Raw genomic sequence first — 20592 nt, forward strand, 5'->3', positions numbered from 1 at the left:
CACAGGTCTGGCATATGTACTACAATATTAATCGTTAGTGAATGAATTAATCATTTCAACCCTAGAATAAAACAATAAAGGTGGAGTGCTGCATCTCAGTCGCCACCACATGACTGAGATGAAGTGCCAGTGAATGGCTGCAAAACTCATGCCGTACTGTGCGAATTTCCTTGTGGATGCCATTCGCAGGTTGTCACAGCCCAGTGAGATACTAGCCTAATGCTGCATTCACACCGGACACCACGCGAGCGACGGCGAGAGGTTGCCATGTAATCCCTATGGAAGGACGCGTTGTGGCGCCACAAAAGTCCAAGCCACGCAATGCGACGTGATAGATGTGAATAAAGCGATTTTGAGCGATTGCCGTATTTGTGACGCAATATCGCGTTGCATCATGTCGCGTCGCCCTCTTCTCCAAGTTGAAGAATCTGAACTTTTTCATCTTGTCGCACCACAATGACCAATTAGGGACTGGATATGTAGTGACATGGAGATGTCTGGAGTTTACGAGGTCTGTGATGAAAAAAGCGGTCCTTTTTATCTTTTTCAAAAAATAAATGGATTTGATTCATATGTTTTTACGTCAGACAAGCTTGAACCCTCGTGCGCATGCGTGAGTTTTTTCACGCGTCGGTGATGTCATTCGCCTGTGGGCAGGCCTTGAGTGAGGAGTGCTCCACCCCGCCCGTCGGAATCTCTTTGTCTGAATAACCGCTGCGGACGGCGCGTGTTGCTTTATCAACATTTTTTCTGGACCTGTGAGGAATATCTGAGTGGACACTATTCGAGAAATTAAGCTGGTTTTCGGTGAAAAGTTTAACGGCTGATGAGAGATTATGGGGTGTTTCTGTCGCTGTAAGGACTTCCCATGGTGCGGGACGTCGCACAGCGCTTCCAGGCGCTGTTGTCGGCCTGTTTCGACCTGAAAACATTCTAATTTAAGGCTTAATTCACCCAGGACATCGTGAGAGAACAGAGAAGATTCAGAACAGGCCGGCATGAGGACTTTATGCGGACATTCCACTATTTAAAGACATTTTGTAATGAAACGTGCGCGCAAATTCACCGAGTCATTTCCGTGATGACTCGGCGAATCTGTGTGCGCCGCGACAGGAAAAACACCTCCATGTTGAAAACCATTTGTAAAATTCAGGCGGCTTTTGATGGCTTTCAACAAGTGAGTAACTGAGAAATTGTTTAACAGCTTGGGCATGTTCCAACGGAGGTTTTTCCTGTCGCGACCCCCCGCGGTTGGGTCCGGCCCGACATGCGACTCTGCCCGCACGTTCTTTCATTACAAAATGTCCGTTAATGGAATGTCCGAATAAACTCCTCATGCCGACTTCTTCTGAAAGTTCTCTGTCCTCTGGTGACTTACTGGGTCAACAGAGCCTGAAATGTGGAAGTTTTCAACTTGAAAAGGCGAGACGCTGCCGCCTCGAAGCGCAGATCGCCGTCATGCACCGTGGGCCGTCCTTAAAGCGACACTACCAGACCAAAATCTCTCATCAGCCGTTAAAATTTTTACCGAAAACCAGCTGAATTTATCGAATGGTGTCCACTCAGTTGTGCCTTACAGGTTTTGAAAAATTTTTTATCAAACAAAGCAGCAGTCTCTGAGCCATTCCTAAACAATGAAAAAATCGACGAGCGGGTGGGCCACTCCTCACTCAAAGACTGCCCACAGGCGAATGACGTAACCGACAGGTGTGAAAAAACTCTCGCATGCCCACGAGGGTTCAAGCATGTCTGATGTAATCACACGTGATTCAAATCCATATGGTTTTTGAAAAAAATAATAAGGTCCGTTACTTTTATCACAGACCTCGTATACTTGATGTGGACATGTCCTGTTTCTAGCAGCCAGCCTGCAAGCAGGACTTATGTCCCTTTTGTCCTTTATTTCACAATTATGACAGAGTTTGAGGGGAGAGCGAGCTGCAGCAGCAACAGCCAGTTTTTTTCACGTGCGTGTGTGAACGAATCATCCGTGAAGATAATTTTATTAACAACACAGATGTATAATAAAACAAATGGTGACTGGTTTATTAACACAATTATGACAGAGTTGGAGGGGAGAGCGAGGAACTGCAGCAGCAGCCTTTTTTTTTTATTTTTTTTATTGTTCACATGTGCGCGTGCGAACGGGACAGGAGGTCCTCAAACTGGGTCCTGAGGAGGCGGAAGTACCATTGAAAGCGGCCGTCATCCACACGCAGCTCCTGCAGCAAATGCTGAAACTCCCTGAATTGGGAACATCTCATGAGGCTGTTAGAACCCAGCGACAGGACAAATAGAGCACGGCAACTCGCAACTTGACGGTGAGCAGAATGGAAACTCCTATTTGATGACGCATTGGGGCGAATTTTTGCAGCGAAAGCAGAGCGACACACCGGGCGATGGTGGCGCGTCCATCGCCAGGCGAGGGACGTGAATTTGTAGCTTCGCATGGCGTCCGTTGTGAACCCAGCATAAGGGTTGCTTGAGAGGAGACTTAGACCTCCTGAATCTGAGTGTCATATTTAAAGGCTACAGTCAGTAGAGGGTGTTTGCGTGATTGTCATTTGTTTTGTTTTGAATGCTGTCAACTCACCTAAACCAGTTCGCTCTTAACAGGCAGCTTAAAAATTAATATTTTAGACCTGCTCTTTTTAGAAGCAATTTTTCTTATCTAAGTGTGACCTTATAACGGCCATCTGTGGCTGTGTTTTCTCAGGCCGTGGGCAAACTGCAGGTATGTGTGGGTGTGAGTGGTTTGGCTTGGCTCCTGTCTGGGCCAGTACTGAGTAAATTACAAGGCAGGGGTAGTCTGAGGATTCAAACTTTTATCCGCACTTCTCTGTGCCTGTGGGGCCGCTGACAGGCCTCATAGTGAGAAGGAGGAGGAGGAGAAATTTATAGACTCTGTAAGGGTGCAGATTTCACCTCACCCGGAAAGTTCACAGGGAGATTCTCAGGGAGGGTGAATGAGATCAGTCATGACGCGTCGTCTCCATAAAGATATCAGAGATGAAACCATGAATGCTGCTCCACGACTGACGTATGATAAATAGTGAAGTGGTTTTTGCCGAAAGTCTTATTATTCTCATATATGGACACAAGGCTCGTTCAGCTGAATATGGCTGTGAGTGAAAGAGGAAGGTGAAAACAGGTCAGTGACACCATGTGTTTTCTTTTAATTCCAGTCGAGCAACAGCTGATTGCTGCTGTGCCCATTCAAGGCTTTTCCCAAATGGACCATACAGCTGTCCTTTTGCAAAAAACAAACGGACAAAAAAAAAAAAAACACAAAAAAAGCTTCTTTTATACATACAGAAATAATGAATTTGAAATGCCATTTAGAATCAGGTCCACAATTTTTTTTTTTTTTTTTTTTTTTTTGCTGTCTACCACACCATATTTGAGTTGAAAGTAAAATGCGTTTTCAGTTATATATGAGCAGAAAGGATAGACTTCAAGCTTTTTTAAAATGTTTCTCAGAAAGGCATGACCTAAGCCAATCAGGATCACCAACCCACGTGGGGTGGACACTGAGGACTTTCTGGACAAAACGCCACCACTGGCAGACAAAAGTACTAACACTGGCACCAGTTGGAAAGAAGCAGGAATGACAAAGTGTGATGTCATTCCAATGTCCAAAATTACATGTCCAACACAAGTCAGAGAGGTCTTACTCTGAACCATATGGTCCCACTCTGTCCTAGAGTGGGACCATATGTACACTGTCAGTGTTAATTTAACACTGGTGATTTTGCTGTGTTGTGCAAAAAAAAAACAAAAAAAAAAACACCTGAAGCATTTCCTGCATTTTAATGTAAGTAGTTGTATAAAACTGTTTCTTTTTGGTACATTTGTTCATGTTTTTGAAATTTACAATTTGTTTTTGCATTCTGTGTTATAAAAATTGTATTTGTGTTCATTTGCACTATTTTGCACCATACCGTGCTGTGTTTTAAGATTTGCACAATAAATGTTCTCAAAATTACATTATCTTTGTTTTTGTTGTTGTTTATTTATTTTATCTATCAGTTTAGATTTGCTAAAGGACTATATAACCCATTCAGAAACAGTTCCATTATAATTTTTACACTTAAGTTTGTGTGTGTGTGTGTGTGTATATATATATGTATATATATATATATATATATATATATATATATATATATATATATATATATATATATATATATATATATATATATATATATATATATGTGTGTGTGTGTGTGTGTGTGTGTGTGTTAGTTACGGTGAAGGAATTCAGTTTATGCTGTGATACGAATTTTAGGTCATATCGCCCAGCCCTACTATGGCCACAGACACCGGGGTCTTTGGGTTTTAGTTTACTGATTAGAGCGCCTGCCTCCAATGACCAAAGCAGCTTTTTCTGCTTTCTACTAATAGTTACAAGCAACAGATTCTAAATTAATGTAAATGCTTGAGCTCACATAATGGGCCATCTGCTCTGATATGCTGTGCGAGAGAACTAAAACAATAATAATTTTATCAATGCCCAAATATTTATGGCTCCAATTGTAGCCTGGTGGAAGTGGACAGGTGAATGGAGCGAGACGGAGACAACATTCTCCTGCCTGCTCATTGTTGTACTTTCAGTTTGCTGGAATCTGTTGGAGGATGTGTCACAGCTGAGGTCAAAAAGGTCATATCCCAGCAGGGAAGTGACAAGCATGGGGCTCATATCTCACACCGTCATACAGGAGACATCATTGTGGTGTACTGGATTTGAAATACTGGAATGAGCTGTTGGATCGAGCATGTAAATTATTTTCACTACGAAGCAGCACAAAACAAAAAGTCAGAGCTGCTTTGTTTTCTTGTGTGTGCTTCCTGCATTTACACTGTTAATGTGGGGATAAAGCACAGGGCCTGTTTTAAGGTCAGCGGGGTCACGGCAGGGAGTTTTAGATCCTTCTGCGGTATTTGATGGAAATCAGAACAGATGTGTTGCTTTTCTCTGGATTTGCTATTTGTTCCTTTAAAAAACAGTCTGATGATTCAGTTTCATATCTCAACTGTAAAATCAATTGATAAATGCAGCAGTGTGAGTGCAGAGAGGAAAATGCAACTGACGGTGGCTGCCAGGGTCTGTGTGTACTGCTATGTGATTTCTGCTCCTCACATGTGGCTGATTAGTGAGTCATAATAAGTCGGTCTGTGTTTCACTGTCACTTCCAGGTCAAAGACAAACTCAGAAGAAGGCATATTTTTGTCTGCTCAATCAAAACCATTGTTTGTCCTCATAATTGTCATCTTTCTAAACATGTGTATCACACACAGTGATTGTTTGATATTGTTCTAAATCTATGACGATGCTTCCCTTTATGCATGTGTGTGTGTCTGTCTGTTTGATAGAAACCAGTGCAGCCTGCAAAAAGGGGATGGATTTTACACTGTGTGCGTAAAAACATTTTAACTCTTTCTCAAGAATAACATTTCACACCCAAATCTGGTGTCACACCCAAGAGGTCAACCATCAACTACCTCTGCAAGTACTCATTGAATGCAAGCATGAATATCAACAGTGCTTCCTTGCAGCTTGTTAATGTTTGCTTTGGTTGATAAGACTGCTCTGTGGGACATCCTGAGAATTTGTGAGATCCCCAAGAAGTTGCTGGACATCATAACCTGGCTACACACTCTTACCATGAGTGCTGTGCAGAGTAGGATTCAGAATCTTCCAGTTTTTCCAAGTGAATTCTTGTTCTTCGGGGATGTGTTCTGGTTCTTGCACTGTTCAATGGACTGAGTGTTGGTAGAGTTGTGAAGACCAGTGGATTAAATGCCTTATTTGGCGAGAGAGTTTATTGACCTTGACTTGATGGACATGATTGCAGCACTTGAAGCTGAGTGATGAATCAGTGTTTTTTAAGCTTTGATTTCATTAGTGATCTGCTTGATATCCTCCAATCCAATTTACCACTTTGTAATGTTGCCATTCCTTCTCACATCACTTAAAATACATTTTGATGTTCAAGTTAGCGTTTCAGGTGTTACTTTGTCCCATTCTTCGTGCAGACACATTTTATGGTTTGCAACAATACAGGGTCAACGATGAATTTATCGTTTCAAAATTCTCCACACATTCTCTATTGGGGACAGCTCAGAACCCCAAGCAAGTCAGTCCAGTATCCATATGCACTTCTTCCACAGACATGCCTCTGTAATATGTGCAGAATATGGTTTTGCATTGTCATGGTGGCACAGGCACGTGCTGGTTAGCACTGTTACCTAACAGTAAGAAGATTATGGGATTACTTCCCACCCGGTTCTTTCTGTGTAGGGTTTCCATGTTCTCCCCATGTTTGCCTGGGTTCTCTCAAGGTGCTCCGGCATCCTCCCAATTCCAAAGGCATCCAGGTTAGATATTTGGCAACACTAAATATCCTGTAGGCGTGTGTGTGTGTGCGCGCAGCCATGTGATAGACTGTCGTTCTGTCCGGGGTGTACCCCGCTCCACACCCTATGCTGGGATCGGCTCCAGCTCCAACGTGACTCTCAATTGGAGTAAGCGGATATAGAAAATGAATGAATGAATGAATGCTGAAAAATGTATGGACGTCCTTGGAAAAGATGTCATCTTGAAGACAGCATATGTTGTTCTAAAATCTCAGTGTACGAGGGGAGTCTCACCCATAAAAAGTAGGTCATGGTTCTCCATCTTTTCAATTCTGAGAAACCAACATTTCTCAGGAATCTGTGAAGTTTTGACTCACTGGGTACAATGCTGAGAAAATGTTGGTTTTTCCAAATACAAAAGATGGAGAACCACGACATACTTCTTCGGGTCAGGCTCAAAACTTCTCAATTGCCTCTTGTACTTTACTATGTCAAAGTTGTCATCACAGAAGTGTGTTTTGTTTTGGGTTTGTTTGTTTCATATTAGCCCAACGTTTTTTCTGACTTGGGGTTGTATAAGTTTGTTCTTGCAAAATTTTTCATTCATTTGTTATTTTTGATCTGTTCCTCTGTAACCTGAGGAGCTGTGATATCATTCCAGGTACAAGTCACTGTTTGGAAGATGAAAGTTAGACTATCATGTAGCACGAATACCTGTTGATTAGCTAATAGCATAGCTTTAGGGAACAGGCTTCAATTCAGCCAGATCTGGTTGGCCTCTTCTGTATCTGGCTTCATCTGGACACAAGTTCCCAATGTTGTGTCTTTGTAGAAACAAATTTTAGAATTTTCTTCAAGGATTAATTTACCAGTGGGGATGTTTCCCCAATTTGGCCTTAGTCGCTGGTAAAAGTGCTCAGAATAACTTGAATCTGTCATGATCTCACTACAGTTCAAGATCAGCCAAATCCACTTCTGGGCCTAGAATAGATTGTCATAATTTTTTTAAGAGGTTCTTTACATCTGACTGAGGGGATTGCTTTTGCCCTTTTGGTGTGTAGTTCTGGTGACATACAGTACTTAATCTGTACATATGATTACATATGATATTATAGATCCTCACCCCTGCTGATGATTTTGGGTTCAGTCACTTCTATATGGAATGACTTAACAGATTTGTTTTAACAGACAGGGTGTCCTTTATGAATATCAATGAGTATTAATGAAATGATTCAGAATGAAAGCCTGATCTGGAACTTGTGGGTGAAAACCATAGCTGTCTTACTAATCAACATTTTCTGCAAAGGTCTGGTTACATTCGTAGAAGGTGGTGCACCTGTCTGTGAGTGGAAATTCAAACCTTTCCTTCTGTGGATGTTCTGGACTAAGCCATGAGAAGTGTACTTGTATGTGGTGAAAGTGTCCAAATTGTAGATACATCTAGTCAGTGACATTCATGTTTCTGCATCCTTGGTCTTTGACATTGAGAGACACCAGTGAGAAACTTAATGGAGTCATGAGGTTGCTGGACAGAGATGTTTGAAGATACTGATATCTTTGCAGGAGAATGAAGGTCCAAGTCTTTAGGGTTCTGGTGCTTCCTATCTTACTGTGTGATTGTGATATTTGGACCCATACCGGTGACCTAAGGCAACAACTGGATGTCTTTGGTACTCAGGGTCTTCTGAGAACCCTTGAGTACCACCTGACTGATGTCTCATCAAACAAAATGATACTTAAGGAGACTTGGTTGAGGCACTTGCATAGTGAGAAAACATTAGCAATGACATATTGGCCATGTGGCACATTTCTTTGTGAGATCCAGCTCCCAGGTGCCTCAAGGCCCTGTCACACTTTGATGATTTAGCCAGCGTATGCCTGCCATATTAAGAACACTGGCACATGCTCCCGTACGTCTAATAGATGAATGCAGCTGTCACACCTTGATGATTATCCAGCATCTGCCGACAGCCCTGTTTCCACCCAGTGGTTCTGGTCGGTACTGCACTGTGTGGTGCGCATCAGAAACAGAATAATTTAACATTTTATTTTTTATTTTCATTTTTTATCTTGGTGGCCCATTTTCATTGTGTACAGAATGCTGATGAGTGGACTGGCTGTGGGGAATCGCTGCCCTGAATGAATGGAGGGCTGTCTCTTTAAATGTTGAAAGCGCCAAGCGGCTGCTTCCTGATCAGCATACCTGATCAGATCTGATCATCTCCTAATCGGGTCATCACAGACCTAAATAATGAAACACTGTGATAATTTAAACTTTTAAAGCGCCAGTCGACCGTGATCAGGTGTGATGTGAATGAAGTGCTGTGTGATCTGTCGGTGCAGTGATCACCGACAGCCACGGCACTTTCAATGTTTAAACAGCGCATTAATCAGGCATGATCACCCTGATCGATCGATCAGGTCATCTGATGGTCACACCACAGCGACTGCGCTTTAAAAGTTTAAATCATTACAGCACTTCTGTGTGTTCAGAGCGCAGCACCGGCATGAGAAACGCTCCTACAGCAGAAAAAAAACACACGCTATGGAAACACGCTATGTTTCCAGCCACGATTGTCCGAGGTCATTTTCAAAAACCAGGAGCTTTATGTGGATTCATGTCTGTCTGTGATGGTGAATTGGACTGATATGAACAGGTCAGACTTGATATTTTTCTGTGTGTGAATGAAACCGTCATTCTGAATATGGACTGCAGCTTTCAGACAATCAGTGGACAGTATTAATGGACGGATTTAGACTTATGAGTAAATTAAAAGAAACATGTGCCAACAATCACATAACTTACCTACAACTTATGTCCAGCATGTGCAGGACGTATGAGTCACGCTGCATGTGCTGAAAATTTTCAGCATGCCCCAAATTTTTTGAGGAGCTTAGCGTATCAGGACGTACATCAGTGAGTTTCAGTGTGTTTCATTGTGCTTCAACTTGCTCTTAACTTATAAAAAACATATCCTTAACTTAGTGGCGTTTTTTTTATACGTTGGCATACGCTTACTAAATCGTCAAGGTATGACGGGGCCTTCAGGGTTGAGGACCCCAACAGCTCATGAAGGCCAAGGGCACACACATTTCACCTGGCTGTGGTAGGTAGATGTTCCTTTCGAGATGTGGGGATGGACCAGCTGGCAGTGGTTGCCATCTAGGACCTGGCGTGGTTCCATGACACAGTGGATGTGTTAACTCGTAGCTTCAGCCCATGGTACCAGATCTGACCTTCTGATGCCTCACAGTAGCTGTGGAATCCCAGTAGACTCCCCTGCGAGGAAAACAGCCATCCACTGAATTTACTGTTTATTAGAACCATGTTCTGCAAGTTTAAGGGTGTTGGCAACATCAACAGATGGTGACGATGCCAGTTGAAGTTCATGTAGCTCAACTGAAAATGTGGCTACATTCTTAAAGTACCTTATGAAATTTAAATTACATTTAAAAAAGTAAAAGTGCAAAATCATGTGGATGATATTCCCCCCACCAAATGCACACACACACAGCTTCACGGCAGCATATCAACACATTCTGAGTTCTTACATACTTCTTAGTTTCAGCAGAAACTGGTCAAGGGTTTGTGTGCTTCGGCTGCTGACCTTGCGCCCTCCTCCTCCCTCTCTCTGACAGCGGTGTCTAACCTCGACGTGGAGAGTAAGCTGACAGCACATTACCAGGCTCCCTGGCACCAGCAGAAGAATGTCTTCCATCCGTCCACACGGCCGGCATGTGTTCAAGAGCTGCTCGGCCATGCCAACATCAGCCTGTGGGGCCCAGACAGAGGTGAGCCGCCACATGTCTGCGGTCTGCCCACAGGCCGAAAAATCATACACACTGCTCCAAAGTTTAGTTTCTCTCTCCTTTTTGCAGCCAGTTCTTCACATTTTGTGTATTTTTCCTTTACCTGTCATCACAATGCTCCTGGGGCACAAGTCTTCCTCCTCTCAAGGTCTCCAGTTTCTGTTTCACATCCTTTAACTCTGGTGCCCTCTAGTGAGCATATTGTTAAACTACAGCCTGGATGTTCTGCAATAAATAACATTTTGAAGGTTGTTCAGTTTTGGCTGACTGCGTGTCATAAAGGTATTACTAATTTATCTTTATATGAGAAATGATAAGGATTAATAATGATAATCCAGAACCTAAAATTTGGGGAGTTGTGTAGGAATCACCCTGCGTGTCTGTCCATTTGTGCATGTGCACGAGTAAATGCATCTCCTCTTAAACTATTTGGTTGATTTTAATGAAACTTCATGCAACATTAACACACAATGTGAAGACGAGAATAAAAAATAATTTCACTCGGTTGTGTTTGGGGGAGATGACTGGACTTGTTTTTATTTATTTATTTGTTCATTTGTTTTAATCACAGATGGGAATAACGCCATTGAAATAAGTGCAATTATTAACAGCGTTATTTTTTTTTTCAGTAACAGGTAATGAATCTGGTTCCAGGGAGCGGTGCAATAAATATCCAAAATTTCTAAAATAATAACTAATATAATATATAATAACAATGTAGTTAGCAACATCCATTGTTCAGTGTTGTAAGCTGATATCCATAGCTTCTCCAAAAATATTACTATTAACATTAAATTTTGGCAGCGTTTATCCTTGACCCAAAATACGCAGAGCTTTTTTCTTTTCCACATTCTGCCACAAGCAGGTGCTACCAGTTTTAAACATGCACAGACAGAGACTGTGGCGGAAGGCATGAAACAATCCACTTTTCAATCATGGTACTGGCAGCATGACACTTAACTCACTCATGGTAACAGCAGCATGACACTTAACTAAATTGAATAAACCAATTGAACTACAGAAATCCAACACATCAATAACACTAACCATACTATTTAACATGTACCACAAAAACAACATTTAAAACCCCAAACTCCCATAGTACATAGCAGCACAATGCCCATTCTTTAATGGTTAGCTAAAATTGCTAATTTCTCCAAAAACATTAGTCCCATCAACTTTCTATTTTAGCAGCATTCATCCTTGATCCAAAATACAAAAGCATACCAAATGGAAAATGTCACAGACTGTGACAGACTGGCATCCTGTCCAGGGTGTATCCTGCCTCATGCCCTATAACTGCTGGGATAGGCTCCAGCCCCCCCCCCCCCCCCCCATGACCTTCAATTGGAGCAAACAGGTATATAATGAATTTTATTGATTGCAAACATTATTTACGCTTGCAAATATTTGTTTTTCAAAAAACTGTTACCCAAACTAAAGTTAGCAGAACTACATTTAGTGGACGCTAGTCAATCCATTATTCATTTTCAAAGTCAGTTGAAAAGCTAATACAGTCATGAAAAAGCTTTGCTAATTAGCTGTTAGGTGATAGGATGAACTGTGCCCACTACTGGTTTTTAAATACTGTGTTCAAAACATCTGGAAGGTCGGAGATTCTGACCTCTGCCTCGGGGAAAAATGCCTTGAACGCTCAGTCGGGCTGGAAGTTCCACTCAGAAATGGAGCTGGAAGTTCCTCTCAGAAATGGAGCAACCTAAGATATCCCAGTTAACGTCACAGCCATGGCAGCTGTGTTTGCAACTAGTGAGGCATCAGTGTTAAAAATGCATCTTTAAAACGAATTTTTAACAAGACATTACTGCTATATGTAATATATTCACATTCTATGTACTGTACAGTTACTTAAGTTAGCAACACCATTTGTTAGCAAAAACATCTTTGACGATTTACTTTAGCCCATACGATAACGTTAGCCTAGCTCTACTGTGACAGGCTAAAGAGTTCATCCATATTTGTCTCCGAGGTAATCTCATGAACACAGTTTATCCAGAAGAAGGGATTGTTTTATGTTGGATCTGTCCGAGTTTCCGAGGGTTCTGAATGCAGCGTAAGTTCTTTTTCATCACAGTAAAAAAGTCCATATCCCATTGATTACAGCATTCACTATCATAAAGGTAGTTTTCATAACAGGCATATTGTATTTAATTCTGCTCTAATGTAGAGTGTGCACATGTTTGTAGTGTTGGTAGTCTGTGGAGTGTTCAAGGTGTGTTTCACCTCTCAGTTCCCTCGTCCGCTCTTCCGGTGGCAGATGACCAACAGAGAGAGTCGGGCAGCAGGGAGCGGAGAGTGACCATCTCCATCTCAGCCGTGCCTCCAATGCCCATGTATCCGTCAGCAGACCTCCTGCAGAGGCAGCGGAAAAAAGGCGGTCACTTGAGAACGGTGAGATGACCTGCTCCATCCTCTTCTTTCATCCTGACATGTTTGAAATGTCCTTTGATGCTGTGGATCATAAAGAGTCTGATTGTCTTTTAATCTCTGTCAACTAGTGAGCAGTTGATTGTGTCTTTATTTTGCATCTGAAGTATTTGATTGAATCCACATGTTCACTGCTAGTCATTTCCAATAATACACAAGCTTGAATCTTCGAGTGGACTGGGTTGCTTGACGCGAGGATGTTTCGCTTCAAATCGCAGAAGCTTCCTCAGCTAAAATTCTTGCTCTGGTAGTCTGACTTCTGTCTTGACTTTTGTAGAGAAGAACAAACAGAAGACACAAAAGCTGGAGTTTTAAACCTAACCAGACCCCTCCTACCGAGAGGCAGACTGCTATTGGCTAGTGACTAAACAATTGCTTTAATTAGCACCTATTGTGCTCTAGTTAACACCCTCCTAATGACAGGGTAGCTGTCCCTAGTGACGATGGGACTGACGCCTCTCCTAACTCTCTGGGACTTTTGCACCCAGAGAACAAAGAGACCAGACAGACAGGAGACGGAGACAAGAAGAAGAGGAGTGCCTCTCCCTTATTTAGCAGGAGTAGGGGAAAACTAGAGAGGATATTAAGATAGCACAAAATCCCAGTTTACTTTAAACCTGTTAACACCTTGAGACAGAAATTAATTCACCCTAAGGACAGGATCCCTAGTTACAAACAGAGCAATGTAGTGTATTCTATCAGATGTCAGGAAAACTGTAACAAACACTACATAGGTGAGACTAAGCAGCCGTTACACAAAAGGCTATACCAGCACTGCAGAGAGGGCACCAGTGGACCTCAGTCTGCAGTTCATCTCCACCTTAAAGACACTAACCACACATTTGAGGACAATGAAGTTAAAATCTTAGCCAGAGAGAAGAAATGGTCTGAGAGAGGGGTGAAGGAGGCATTGTATGTGAAACAGTTGAAACCCAGCCTTAACCGGGGAGGGGGTCTGAGACATGCTTTGTCCCCTGTTTACAATGGAGTACTCAGGTCAAAGCAGTTTCTTTTTGTCTTTTGTTCATGGTAATGAGTCATTCACGCCATCAGGAGAGGCGTCAGTCCCATCATTAGAAGGGACAGCTACCCTGTCATTAGGAGGGTGCTAACTAGAGCACAATAGGTGCTAATTAAAGCAATTGTTTAGTCACTAGCCAATAGCAGTCTGCCTCCACAGTCTGTCCAGTCGAAGATTCAAGCTTCTCTACTATGGAAACCACCTGGACAACTGAGAGCCTTCACAGAAACATTCCCAATAATGTTATTAATTTGGAGGAAAGAATTTAGTTTGACATCTGTATATGTAGTTGCAACTGTTCTACATCGATTTATGGTCTGCTTTTCAAGCCAAACACACATTTTGTCTCCCCTCCTCTTAAGCATCGAGAGAGGCATGTTAGAGATGCCTCAACACAGCTTGCACAGTCAGAGGTAAAGACAAAATCCTGCTGTCTTGGTAATATGGTTCATGTGCTGTACGTGTGTTTGCTTGTGCATGGCTGTTTTAATTTCTTTTGACATTCTTATTTTAAAACGTTTTTTTTCCCTCAGCATCTTGACAGTAAATATGGCCTAAATTATTTTGAAGCATCATCCAATCCCCGCTATGGCCTTAAATTGAAACATGATTTATCCTCTAGCTTGTCGGATTTTGGACCGTCGCTTTTGATGTACGTTGCTACATCCACCTCCTGACACAGTGGTGTCCAAAGACATTCTAGAAAGGGCCAAGAGGCTGCAGCTTTTCTTTGCAACCACTGACTCCAGCTGGTGTTTTGAGCAGTTGGGATCAGTTCATCACAAACGATGGAGACCAGTTTGGAGCGATTTGGACGTGAAGGGGGTGGGAGGCTGAGTGACATCACGGGTCAGAAAATACATGACTTTTTCATCCATTTTCTTAAGTCATTAGTTAGCCACCAGATTTCAGAACCATACAGTAAGACTGGAGTCACCAAAGTAATCGATTAATCAAGTTGATTAAGTAATCGACTTGACCTGCCTACTTACCCATTCGGCCAACCAGACAAACCATTCAACCAGCATACTGTATTGTCACAGCTAGGCATGTGAATCTCATCAATGACAACGATTGGATACGCATCTCGATACATTACCAGCGCTACATATAGAGATACGATGCGATACGCTTCACCCCTGTTCACGATTCGATGCGATTATGTATATGATGGCAGTTCAATTCCTCACAATGCGATATGATGTGATTTGGTGCAATACGATGCGATTCAACATGATGCAAAGAAATTATACCAAAAATTTAAATAGAAAATAAGAAGCTGCAATTCAGTATGATACTATGGTATTCTTCTTCTTCTTGTTCTGATTCTACTAGAGGCAGAAGATTTGTTTTACTCCTTATAAGCAGAAAATGTATCAGATTCAACATTAAGGAACAGGAATCAGTTCCTTCATATTTGTAACCTGATGATCACACTATCAGAACTTAAACAGTGAGACAACATCACTCTCAATGAGTGACTTAAAGTGAGACACTCATTGACAGTGCACCGCCTTGGCAAAAGTAATTTGAGATACTTTCTTACCAGTTTTGCTGGAGCTCAGCTTACAATCTGTCGATAACTTTTCGCAGCACGGCATTCTTTACAAATGTCCTGCATCTTGTCAAGGTTCCCATCCTTTTTATAAAAAAGCAAAAATATCTCCAAACGCCTGAATTAAATGTTTTAGATGCGTCAAAAATCTCTTCTGACTGCTTGCAGCTGTTCTCGTTGCGGTAAAAATGTGCTTTCTGGCTTCTGTCCATGTTCAAAACAAAACGCAGAGCAGTGATGGTGCATTCAATGTGCCTCGGAAAAAAAATCAATGCAAGCACACAGTGAGTGATGCACACTGAATGAATCGATACACTCGCATCGGGCACATTTATATCTAGATAGCGATTCGTATCAGTTAATCTCCACATGCCTAGTCACAATTGATATTCCATTACTGTATATTATAGGCCTGTTTTCATTAAGTGACCCCATCATGTGGCACAAGACATCCTAACGACACCAAAGTATTCTTCAGTGATCACGTTCCAGAAGCATTCAGCAATCATCTTAGGTCATTGTTTAGCATCCAGGTCTCAGAACCGTACAGCTCAACTGGTGACACCAATGGTTTAAGAAACATCCTTTTTAAAAAGATTATACCATATTTACTTATTACCCACGAGCACATGTAATCTAAAATGCTATCAAAGTAGCATAATTTTACTACTTTTCTGTGTGGTATGACGCTGTTGACATGTAAAGTTTATGATCAAATCAAGCAGTTTTGCAACTCATAAAAGCTGCATAGAACTCAGTTTCAAATCTATTAATCTGAGATATTGATTCTTCTTATTATTTTTTTATTACTGCACGTAATCCACTAAAACAAACATGAATACATGTTAATGACAACACATCAATAGAGTGACATGTTCATCCTGATTATGTAATGCCATCTTATATATTCTGTTCCTCCCTGACTCTGGATGTATTTCACATTTCATACAGTTCCTACAGTCCATCACACAATTTATCCCGGTGATGTTGTTTGTCATTTTATTATCCATGTTGAACTTTATCATTTGTGTCATTTGTTTTTGTCTTCTTTGTGTTTACCCTGTAATATAGTTTGAACACACCCGCTCCTCCTCTCCCACCGAATGTTGCCACTTCTCCCCCTGGAGCAAAAAGGTACGGGTCTCCTCCCTGCTTCCTGATTCCTGTTTCCTGTGTGCTCCTCCTCCTAACACCTGATTTCACAGTTTTCTCACCTATCCGCTTTGTTTGACTTGTCATTTCCATCATGAATTTTGTTTTAAATACATGTCTTTTCAGTACGTACCACTGAGGCTGTAGCATTCTGCTCCACCCGTTTATTAACATTTTAGTTAATGTTAAGTCTGTTTCCGTCTTGCACTGAAAGCCTTGTTTTGCCGTCTGGAGTGATGTCACGAACAAATTTTCCTGGACAATATATTGCCAAAGAAAATGTCATGATAATTGATATTATTATATGGCTGCGACGCTACACGCGCTCTGATTGGCTGATTACCGGTCGGATATTTTCCCATATCGGACCAGTTTCCATGACAATCAGACTGAAACGCATATTTTCTTTACAAACCAGAAGCTAAACATGTAATTAGAAAAAGCAAGTCAGACATGAACGCACTACATAAATATCTAAACAGCATCTGATAAAACACACAGATTGAAAGTTTACCAGCTAACGACCGGATCATCTGTTAGCAAGTTCCTGCTCTGCTCTGGTATTCTGTTGGGACACCACCCATCAGCTCAGAGGTGAGCTGAGATGAGCCGCTGCTCATATCAGTTCAGAGGTGAGCTGAGATGAGCTGCTGCTCAGCTCGGCTCCAAAGCTCTGAAGTGAGCAGAGGAGGTGAAGTTGTTTTTGGAGTTGAACTTCACCTCCACTGCTGAAGCGAACGGCTTTACTTCCGCTGTCTACGAGCCATCAGCAGCTTTCATATTCAGGTGTTTGCGTGTTTACATATATAAAGCCATATAATAAACAAATTATTGACCTCACTTGCTCAGTCTGTACGGGAATATCAGACCTCTGTGTATATCTCGTGGACCTCGCTGTTGCTCGGTCCGTACTTAACACCTCGGTCTGATATTTCCCTGTACAGACCCTGCAGTCAGTTAATAATCCTTGAATATCACAATATTACTGCCAACGTTATTTTCAGACCATTTTATGCCACTGATATAATAATGTAGCATAATAATGCAAATCCATCCTTCTCCACGCCTGTCTGCAGTTTTTGTTCCCAGTTGGGAAAATTGGATGGGATAGTGATGTTTAGATGCATTTTCAGGTTGGTTGTATTTCTGGTTTTCGTTGACACTGTTTTCAAGCAAAGTCAACATACCGGCTCGTTCATGTTGGGTTCTGATCGCTCATTTAACTTCCAAAATATTCCCACACCAAAATTGGGCTTTGAAACCAAGTCTATGTATTCTTTAAAAGTTTCTGGATGGGAAGTTTCTTGGTATAATTGTGCAGTCGACTCGGCCGGCTGTTTATTGCGTCACACTGTTCACTCTGTGTGTGTATGGGCAGAGCGCCTCACGCACAGAGCAAGCTGAACCCACAGCAATTTCAATTTATTTAAGTTTCAGTTTATTTCATTTATATACGGCGCCTAATCACAACAAACTGTCCCAAGGTGTTTCACATAAGTAAGGTCTAACTTTAAAAGGGGTGACCCACTGCTTAAGCCATTCTAACAGTTACAAGGTTTTGCAAAGTTTTGCAAAGCTGAAGAAATAGAAAATAGAAAAACAAACAACATAATAATATAAAGAAGATGAGAAGTCCACACAGGCGTCAGCACCACAGGCAGGGGTTTGTCCATGCCGTCAGTGGGCCTGTCCCCGCGCTGGTGTCACTTTCAAATGCAGCATGCAGCACCCATCTCAGGCCTTCCACCCACAGTCCATCTGGGCCCTTCATTTCGGATCCGTCCATCGTTTGAACCTCAGACAGAGAGAAAAAGCGCAGAATCAGTCAGCCAGGAAAAAACTACACCTAAGGTCTAATTCATCAGCAGTAAATCAACAGGAAAACAGAGAAATTACTAAGGTGATCACTGGCCACTAGCCCTAAGCTTCACTCACAGACCCAAAATTGATATAAAGTTGAGGCCGAGACCTGTTCCGTTGCTAATAAAATGACTTTAAAAGGATAGGAAGCATAATGACATACTATGCCAGTATGCTAGCTATACACAAGGGATAATAGATGCGTCTTAAGTCTGGACTTGAACATCTCCACAGAATCTGACAAAACAAGCAGCATGACTTGCTGGAATGTTGGAGACAACAGATGTGCATGTAAATGGTAATATATTGAAGGATACATCGATATATACATTATTGCAACAGGCCTAGCCACATGTGAATAAAATATGGAGTAACTGATGCGGACAAGTTGATTTGTGTTTCTGCTCACTCCCACCCAAGTATCAAATATGGAATATTTGTAACATGATTTAGTGTGAAAACAAAATTAATTTACAAAGTGGTTGACATTTAAGAGATTAACTTCATAGAAAATGACACTGTATTTGGAACTGTCCTCTCTCTTTCTCAGTAAAGGAATACACAGGGGTCAAAACGTAATTGAATTTATGGTAAATATTCTAAGCATATTGAAAAGTTATCACGTTACTTGTCTGATTAGAGAGAATCCAAAAAGGTATTGTTGAAATAATGGGGTAAAAACAGCAAGAAGAAAATTGTGATAAAGGTAATTTTCAGTTTGTACAGGGGCAAAAGTTAAAGTTGCCATAGTTTTGGTAAAAAGTGATGCAAATTATTGTTTGAGCTAAAAGAACTAAGAGTTGGAATTGTTATGACTGTGAAGAATGCTCAGTCCCCAAAGTAATGCTGTTGTGTGCTCAATTGCAGCGTGAACCCAAAAATGCAGGCAGTAACCACACAGGATTTAAGAGGAAAACAAATATGATTTATTTACTGAATGCTGAAGTCCAGTCCAACTAACAGGAGGAGTTCCTGGTAGTACAACAGGAGTAATAAAGAACTCAAACTAAACGCAGGCACCCGGGGGACTGACAAGAGGTACTCTGCATGACGACTTTACACATAGATACAAACAGGGGATGTCAAAGAATAATCCAACAACTCAAAGGAGAACAGTGCAGTACATAAATAGTGAACACAAATGAACAGGTGAGCAACAGACCGGTGACAATGATGCCTACAAACATACAGAAACTGACAAGCACAAAGTGATACAAACCTCAAGGAACCCTGGGGGTGAGTAGCAAACAAACACATAAAAAAACCAAATACCAAAACACAGCGTAAAAACTCACAAACCAAAGAACAACAGGCTAAAGTGTCCAAACACAGAAAAACATGACTAACAGATATGGACACAGGACTGAAACTCAATGACAATTAACATAAAGACAGACAGGGGACAGATTACAAAGGCAACAGACACGGACAGGGAACAGACCACAACAAATGGTCGAAGTCAACGTCCATTGTTTCTGTAACATATGTTAAACTGAGACAACTAACCATAACAAACAGTGTAAACTGTTCCTTTGTAGAAACCTATTAAGGCATCCAATAATTTGCACCACTTTTTACCCATATTGGACCAACTTTATGCTTTGACCCCTATACAAATTGGCATTGACCTTTATCACCATTTTCAGAATCAGAATAGCCTTTGTTTGCTGAGTGTCAACAAGAATACAAAGAATATGACTTTGGTTTCGAGCATGTATAAATGTATATACACTAAACACTAAATAATTCACAGTAAAAATGTGCGAATAAAATGTGCAATTGAAAATGTGTGCAAAGGAGAAACAGACAAACAGATTGAAGTTAAATTGTACATGAGGTATATGAATTAATGAGTTTTTTGGCAGGTTAAATTGTTCATCAGTGTGATGGCCTGTGGAAAGAAACTGTTCCTGTGTCTGGTTGTTTTGATGTACTGAGCTCTGTAACGTCGACCAGAGGGGAGGAGTTTAAACAGTGTGTGTGTCCAGGGTGTGAGGGGTCTGCAGAGATGTTACCAGCTCGCTTCCTGGTCTTGGACCAGTCTAAGTCCTGGATGGACGGTAGGCTGGCTCTGATGATTTTTTTTTTCTGCAGACCTGCCAGTTGGTTGAAGTCTGCACCTGTCGTGTTTGGAGGCAGAGGAAAACCAAACGGAGATGGAAATGCACAGGACAGACTGGATGATGGATGTGTTAAACATTGCAGTTTTTACCCCATAACGCCATAACATCCAATCACAGATAGTCCAAACTGTATCTTTTGGGAATCTTTAAGGTCAGACAAATAATAATACAATAACATGCTTTTGGAGGGTGGTATGCATTTTTAGAGGCCCAAAGTTCACGCCCATTCGCCCAAAATGACAGATATTCACCGAGTTAGACGAGGGCGA

General features: G+C 41.6%; 1 protein-coding gene across 1 annotated transcript in view; it reads left to right on the forward strand.

Moving 5' to 3' along the window:
• The window catches only part of nhsa (Nance-Horan syndrome a (congenital cataracts and dental anomalies)), a 274715-nt gene that overhangs the window by 235914 nt on the left and 18209 nt on the right, over nucleotides 1-20592 (forward strand). Inside the window, 3 exon segments of the mRNA XM_034179221.1 lie at nucleotides 9997-10149; nucleotides 12443-12576; nucleotides 16260-16322. Coding sequence (XP_034035112.1) covers nucleotides 9997-10149; nucleotides 12443-12576; nucleotides 16260-16322 — 350 coding nt within the window.

The sequence above is a fragment of the Thalassophryne amazonica genome, chromosome 10, assembly GCF_902500255.1.
Source record: "Thalassophryne amazonica chromosome 10, fThaAma1.1, whole genome shotgun sequence".
NCBI lineage: Eukaryota > Metazoa > Chordata > Actinopteri > Batrachoidiformes > Batrachoididae > Thalassophryne > Thalassophryne amazonica.